The sequence below is a fragment of the Montipora foliosa genome, chromosome 6, assembly GCF_036669935.1.
Source record: "Montipora foliosa isolate CH-2021 chromosome 6, ASM3666993v2, whole genome shotgun sequence".
Classification (NCBI taxonomy): domain Eukaryota; kingdom Metazoa; phylum Cnidaria; class Anthozoa; order Scleractinia; family Acroporidae; genus Montipora; species Montipora foliosa.
In genome coordinates, this window is record NC_090874.1 from 37,783,405 (window position 1) to 37,791,276 (window position 7,872).

The 7,872-nt window shown below is 38.3% G+C and overlaps 1 protein-coding gene and 1 pseudogene across 1 annotated transcript; one reads left to right on the forward strand and one right to left on the reverse strand.

Annotated features, from left to right (window-relative positions):
- Positions 1 to 453: 453 nt before the first annotated feature.
- Positions 454 to 1,542, reverse strand: LOC138005512 (uncharacterized). Its single transcript, XM_068851730.1, has one exon. The coding sequence runs from the start codon at positions 1,540 to 1,542 to the stop codon at positions 454 to 456; it is 1,089 nt and encodes a 362-aa protein (XP_068707831.1).
- A 1,699-nt stretch (positions 1,543 to 3,241) lies between these two features.
- LOC138005514 (uncharacterized) overlaps positions 3,242 to 7,872 on the forward strand; it is a 10,641-nt pseudogene continuing 6,010 nt past the window's right edge.

The window sequence follows — 7,872 nt, forward strand, 5'->3', positions numbered from 1 at the left end:
AAGGGTGGCAAGGTGACTAAGAAGAGAAAGCGTCCACCTAAAGGGCCTGGACAGAGCGATGACGACCCATGGTTGGCCATTTTTAGAGAGAGCCAGGAACGAGAGGAACGGATGATGGCAGCTCTTGAGAGAAGCGAAAACAACTTTAAAGATCTTTTTCTTACCGCCATAACAGAATTTGGAAAAATGGTTAAGAAAGATTGAAAATATTAGGTCAATGTTTTGTTTCTGTTTTTTGCATGGAATATAATGCGCAAATCTGATGTTGATATTCGGTATACATTTCCCTGTTTTAGCTACAAGTTAGTGATAAAAACACATTTGATACTTGAACTTGAATACACTTTGACTGTAATCATTTAAGATTTTGAAATAAAATTCTATGAATACGTAGATTTTGCAGAGTGGTGATCAGTTTATAAACTGAAGTTAAAGAATGTAACTTGCAGAGGTTTAAAGGTAGTCTGCGATAGCTTGCCTTATCCTTCGGGCCGCATTATCCGGCCTTAAATAACCATCCCCACCATCATCATCACTGTCATCATCATCGTCATCTTCATCCAACTGGTCATCCATGTGTATACATATGTTGTGAAGAATGCAACAGGTAATGATGGTTTGGGGCACACGATCCGTAGATTCTTCCAGTTGCTTTAACAGACAACGCCAGCGGGTTTTTAATTTTCCAAAAGCATGTTCAATTATCACGCGTGCTTTAGATAAGCGATAGTTGACACGCTGTTGTGCTGCTGTTAAAGCACCTCCTGCAGGAAAGGGAGTCATAAGCCATGGACGAAGCGGATAGGCAGGATCACCCAGTATTAGGGGACTCACATTTGTTCGGTTTATTACAGTAACTGGTCTGGTTAGAATAGTACCATTTTCTATCTCCCTGAAAACACCTCTTAGACGAAGCACTCGACCATCATGTATGCTCCCTGGCCACCCAGTACTTACATCCAAGAATAGCATTCGAGAATCAGTCACAGCCTGAGTCACAATTGAATATTTTTGCTTTCTGTTGAAGTAATCGGCTGGGTTTAAAAGTGGTGCTTTTATTTCCACATGTGTACCATCAATTGCCCCTACCACGTGTGGAAAATCCAGCTTCTCTTCGAATTTGCTTTTAGTCTCTTTGATGTCATCTTCATGAATTGGTAAAGAAATGAAATCGTTCTTCCTCCGGTTTATTGCTTCACTAAAACTGTGGCATATTTTAATTGCAGAGGACTTTCCAATGCCGAATGTTATTGCAGTAGATCGATAAGAATTTCCTGACCCTAGTCTCCACAGAGCTATTACTACTCGCTTCTGTACAGGAATCGCCTGTCGAAAACGTGTGTTTTGGTGTTGGATGTCTAGAGTAACTATCCCACAGATATAATCAAATGTTCCTCTAGAAACTCTAAAATGCCTTTTCCAAAGGCTGTTAAGAGCTCTGTTATTGAGCATTTCCTCTAGCCAATGTTGTGGGCAAGGGTAAACCCAAACGCGATGAAACCTTCTTACTCTTCGAGCTCTCAACAACCGTGCCAGAAACATCCTTCGGCGATGTAGAAATTGGCTCAAGACCATATGACGATGTAGATTGATCCTCCTTGTAACAAGTATTAAAGTAATGATAAAAAACAATCCAGCAAGAACACGATGATCAAGCATCTTGCTGCGAGATTGCTTTTCCCGCGAAATTGCAAGTTGAGATGTCTGACAAGTTGACAGCTATAAATTTCAAACTGCTGTTTAAAACTCCTAGTGGGACCGCAGGTTATGTGACACCGTTGTTACACTGTTGTTGACCTGAGAGGTCAAAACAGCATTGTAACAGCGCTGTCAAGTGCTAGTGGGACCCCAACCATTATGTATGTAATTTCCTGTAAAGAATTTATAGCCTTTCTCGCCAACCTCCTTTTTTCCACAGCCTGTCAAGTGTTTTGAAATAGTAATTGAAGATACTTTAGGGACTTTCCTTTCCTTTTCCAAGGATTTTAACCAGCGCGACTCAAGTTCAACTACAGAATCCGCCATCTTGAATGTTCTGTTTACCCATTTCAGACCACGTGATCAGGAAGCTAAAGAGGTCTATTTTCTTTTTGTTTTAAGTGTTATAAAGTTTTACAAGAAATATGCGAAAAAATAAGCGACTGCAGAATACCCAGCCCACTAAATGTCCTACCGCAGTCCGCAATCCCATAGTTGACGAATAAAAACTGTTAAAGGGCAAGCAGTAAAATGAACTGCCACCGCGGTCCACAATCCCATAGTCGATGAATGAAAATTATTAAAAGCCAAGCAGTAAAATGAACTGCCTCCATGATCCGCAGTTTTTTCTTCACATGATCTCTTTCGTAACAGTGTAATTAACTGAACTTCAAAATAAAAGGAGAGCGTTTAGACTTAAAAGTACAATGTGCGCGCCATTATGGCTGCCGGTTCTATTAGGCTTATTTTATTTAATTTTGACTTTTCTACCCGATGGGTTTCGTCTTTATGTTGCTGGAAAGATCTTCAAAGTCAATACCTTTACGACTGGCTGTGGTTTGCGTCTTGATGGCTCTGAATTATTCTACAATTCCGACAAGCTTTGCTTCAAGGTTGTTAAATTTAAATCGATCATGTTTACCTCTCGAGTAGGAGTACGCCGTGAGGGTTCAGTTTGGATGAAACATGGAATTTTACTTCTCCAGACTCCTGATTTTGACTTTACAAAGGATTTGACTATCTTTGTCGACGTTAAAAGCAACCCAGGAGATATCGAATTAACACAAGATTCAAGTTCTTCGTCGATTTGCTAGTCAAATGCGTTGTTTCGCATTGTTTACGGTCGGAGGGAACTACGATGACTGAGGAAACTCGCAAGCTCGTATATTGCACCCGATGTGCACATAGTTCATTGCACTTTAGCATTTGATTAAGGGCCAAGTCGCACTAGAGGACAAAACTGTTTACTTATGTCAAAAATCTGTCATCACAATGAAAAACCAAGTGCGACCGGTTTGTCCACGGAAGGACAAAATTTGGTCACAGACGGACAAACTTCAAAGATGCCATCGACTACCTCTGGAGCAGGCCAAACTGAAACAAATCTTGGAAAACAATAGCGAGGGTGTCTTGATTCGGAAATGATTTGACAGGTGATATGTAGCAGAGTCTCTATGCTAAAGACTTCGTGGTAAAATTGATAACATTCTCATTTGGCAACAACATGAATCCAGGCGTGGGCGACCAATATTTTCCGTATGAAATGGGGCAACAATTTCCTCAATATCCACCAGGATGGATCTGTCCGATGCCTATCCCTTACATATTCAACGATCGAGGAACTCCCAGCCCATCTCCTTCTACCACGAGTTCTGACTCGTTGCAAGAATCCTTTCAGTTCAGCAAAGACGGCTCAATGCCGGGATCATCCCAAACTTCTTTGCGCCGTACATCTTCGTCAGCCGAGAACATTTTGAGATCCCTCGTGTCGCGGTTTGTGGATTGCAAAAAGTGAGTAAAGGCGGTTTCGCAGGAAATTGTGCGACGCTCACAGCATGGTGTGATGTTTTGTTCACATATTTTGTTCTCAAGTGCGACTGTAGCTTTCCGGACAATTTTTTTGTCACTGGCCGATTTCAAGTCAGATTTGTCCTGAACAAATTCCGAAATTGCCCTCTAGTGCGACTTGGCCCTAAGATGACTAAGTGTAAAGCGGTCTTTATAAAGAAATTTAAACCTCCCAAAATGAATACTGTGTAGATTTAAAATGTCTTCGCATTACAGCACTTTAAGGACGTAAACTGTGTTACTTTGCCTCGAAATGTGACAATCGTCATCAGAATACCGATGCTGCAGCGCTAGCCAATTTAATTTCTAAAGTTACTAAAATGTACATTTCTCTTCTAGATGAGCAACAAAGCAACATAGAAGTAGAGTCAGAAGAGTGTACGTATTTGTATGAAAATCTAATTGGTCAACAATCATCCTAAAGTTAAAACCTTTATCTCTGTGACATTTCTAGAGCCACATGAAGTTCCCACTATGAAACAAAGTACCTCTAAGTACACATTGTTCATACTCTTACAAACTTACTTACCTTTTTGTTGTTTTGAAGTTGCGTTTGAAAAAAATGTACGAGGAGATAATCAGATTAGCTTCGTGCCATCAAAACGACATAAGAGCTAGTAATCATTTTGCGCTAATTTTGGTCCATGTCAAGTTCCCTTAATCTTATTTTTATTTCTATTTTTTTTACAATCTTTTTTAGTTTTTGTTGCATTGGATTGTCGTAAGTATTCCGGTTTATTTTATTTTAAATGGCTTCCTTGACATGAAAATGCGATTACCCTATTTACAAATCAACAATTGTCAATTATCAGCCCAATCAAAATGTGCCAACAGCTGGCTATTCAGCCCCCTACAACGCAATATCTGCCGCTTACTTTTAAGTTGTTGTTTATCACTGTAAACTATAAACACAAGTTATACTAACAAAGTGTTATTATTTTGCATGCCATGTTGTCCCTTTAATCACTATGTTTCGACTGCATACTGCTAGCCTTCATCATTTCTCAGACTGTAAGGTTCCTTCTACCAGTTCAAATTGTAACCAAAAAATACACCACGTCAGCCCAAGCCGCACAAGCCAGGCACACGATCACTTCAACAGCTACTTACAGGAATTCATTAACGTTTACAAACCCAAGCAACAACTGCGATCGTCTTCTAAGAAATACCTTCAGTCTTTTCCCTACAAGCTACGGAACTATGGATATAAGGCGTTTAGTACATCAACTCCTAGACTTGGCAATAAAATTTCACAATTAAGCATCAATGGTAACAAAATATACAACCTTACTAATTTTATTACGTTCTTTTCATTTCCTGTGATAATTTTACACTAGCCCTTATTTTTACGATTGACAAGGTCACGTGACCATCTACTACAAAGGACCTATCCCCAACCACATTCCGAATGCCTTTTCCCGCCCTGCCTCAAGTCAAGGAAAAAGCCCTATTCTCACTGCACCCCAAACCAGGGAAAAGGCCCTGAAAACAAGGTTGCCTATCCCCGATACAAACGCAATGGCTAATCCACCTTCTTGTCACTCAAATATGTTAGAGCCAATAAGGTCCTTTTATGAAACGCCATGTGACATCGCTTAGCGATTCCTGTGCAAAACGCCAACACCCTGATTCTTTTCTGCCAGTGTCGGACATTGAGCAGCAGCCGCGGCTTATTTTCTCTCGTATAAACGGTCCTATTGTTAGTTGCGCTTCAGCATTCGATTAAGATGAGTAAGTTTAAAGCGGTCTTTGTAAAGAAATTTAAACCTCACAAAATGCACTACGTCAACCTGAGCTGCACAAACTGCCCACACCGTCGCTTCTACAAGAATGTCTTGAAAATTGTGTGCTTATGGCGTAGGTAAGTGATCCGAATGTATGGTCAACGGCTATGGTTCTTGCAGATACAAACAACATGGTATCCAAACGATTTCGTGAGGTTAGCACAAAGATGTAGCCCTAGTATGGTATCAAATATGTAGTCCTGAAAACCCATAGCTTTGCATTGATGTGATGTATTCCTTAAATAAGTTAAAGACCTGAAGCTTTCAGTTTAACTGACTCTATAGTATATTGTGAGTCAACTTTCAACAACTAAGTTTCTCACTTTCACAGTTAAAAAGTACTTGCCTGTACTATAGTTATCCTTTCTTTCAATAATGCTTTTAGCTGAATACAACGTTAATTTGAAAATTGAAGGTCTCATGTGATTCTTCATTACTACCTAATAAGGGCACAGTTTACCCTAAAATGCACTAGATGCAACCATTTAATGAAGCCAATATTTTCATAATTTTCCGGAGAATGCTCCCAAAACCCTCCTAGCATGCAAGGGCTGCAGACGGCTACTTATTATTACTAAAGCCAACTTGGCTGCTACTATAACATTTTGACTAGGCTGGTCAATATCATAATCGGAAAGTTATTTTCACCCTATGAACTTTTTAGACCCAAATGGACAAAATAGTCTTAATGGTTTGCTTGCTTTTCTATATTTGTTTTCGAATTACTTTTACAAACTTATAAAGAAATTAGCAACTTCATTCTCAAGGTCTCCGTTCGACAAAGAGATTAAAAAGCAATGCATCAGTTGCTGTCACATGAAGGAACTGGTCATTATACTGGGAGAGAAAGAGCTGGTGTAAATAGGTGTGGTCACTGAATTTTATGCTGGGGGAAAAGGGAACACACTTTAAATAATGTTTCTTGAACAGTTAACAAGTAACGAGTGACAAACTAAAACACAGTAAGAGAAACAAAAAAATGCTGTATAAAGGACAAAGTCAAGAAAATTTCAACATACCCCCATCCCCGTTAGTTCCATTAACCACCCCACCCTTTCAACAAATAATCAGTCTCTTTTTAATGGTCTTCTAAATGTTGAAATGTTCTAAATGGTGAAGAAAAACTGCAACCAACCATCATGGATTCTTGTAAGTATTCCTTTTGAACATAACTTACAAAACTATTAACACTACATCTACATGTAGACAATTTTATACCCATCTTACACCCATAGTAGTGTTATTGGCAATTCACAAAATTTCTATAATGGTCAATCAATCAGCTTCATAGAAGTATGTAAGGAATCAAATGGTCTTTGCAAGCATGCTGGCTTACAGATTGTCCAGCTCCGCTTTTGCTAGTAATAGTTTGAAATGTTGAAAATTTTAAAAATGTTGCTGAATTGGAGTCTGGAGATGAATTTGGTCTATTACGTTCACCATTTTGACTAACTCATGAAAAACGGAGTGTTTTTGTACATGTAGCGTTTGGAAGCGCTTGGAAACTCAAATCAAAACCAGAGACATTAAAGCCTATAATTTGAACCTCATATTAATGGCAAATATTAAACTGCAGCACTCCAGTAATTTTTACCTCTTTATCCCTTGAACAGTTTACAAGTAACGAATAACAAACTAAAACAGAGTAACACAAAAATAAAAAATGCTATACAAAGGAAAAGATAAAAAAAAATTCAACATGCCTCCACCCCTGCTAGTTACATTAACCACCCCACCCTTTCAACAAATGACCAGTCTCTTTTTAACGACTTTCTCAATATTGCAGGCGAAGAACAACTGCAGCCAAGCATCATGGATTTCTGTAAGTATTCCCTTTGAATATGACTTACAAAACTGTTAACACTACATCTAAATGTAGAAAATTTATACTCATCTTACACTCATAGTAACTTGCTACTGGCAATTCACACAATTTCTATAATTGTCAATAAATCACCTTCATAGAGGTACGTAATAAAATGAAATGGTCAACAATTTTTTTTTATGCACAAACACTGACGAAAGTTGACCTTAGGAGCAACAAATACTGTCCTAAATGAAGCTGTAGAGCACTTGTAAAAATATGCAAACAAAACCAAACCACCCACCAAAATTTTACAAGCATTACCAACAAAGCCAAATTTTACAAGAAACTTCTTGTGTAATTGGTTTACATCCAACATCATTGAATCTGACTTATCTGACAACAATTAATCTTAACTTGAAAAATTTTCAAGCTAAAAAAAGTCAAAGCAATCACTCATTAAAAGAGAAACAGTTTTGTTTATTACAGGTTCCCTCAATCTAAAAACTTTCAACAAAGAATGTAAGTAATTATTTGACATCAGAATCCTTAAATTGACACGAAAGATAAATTAATTAGCATTAATCCTATAGTGACATAAATGGAGTAAAGAGGTATACATCACGTTTCACAAGTAAAGGGCCCTTTCACATTTCAAAATAAATTATAATATTAGCACTTCACACATCATGCAAAATAAAACAATGCATTTTGGACAATCACAATTCATAGCTACTA

Bases quoted from the DNA above. Each gene is read 5' to 3' on its own strand.
- LOC138005512 (XM_068851730.1), bottom strand. From the start codon at position 1,542: ATGTTTCTGGCACGGTTGTTGAGAGCTCGAAGAGTAAGAAGGTTTCAT.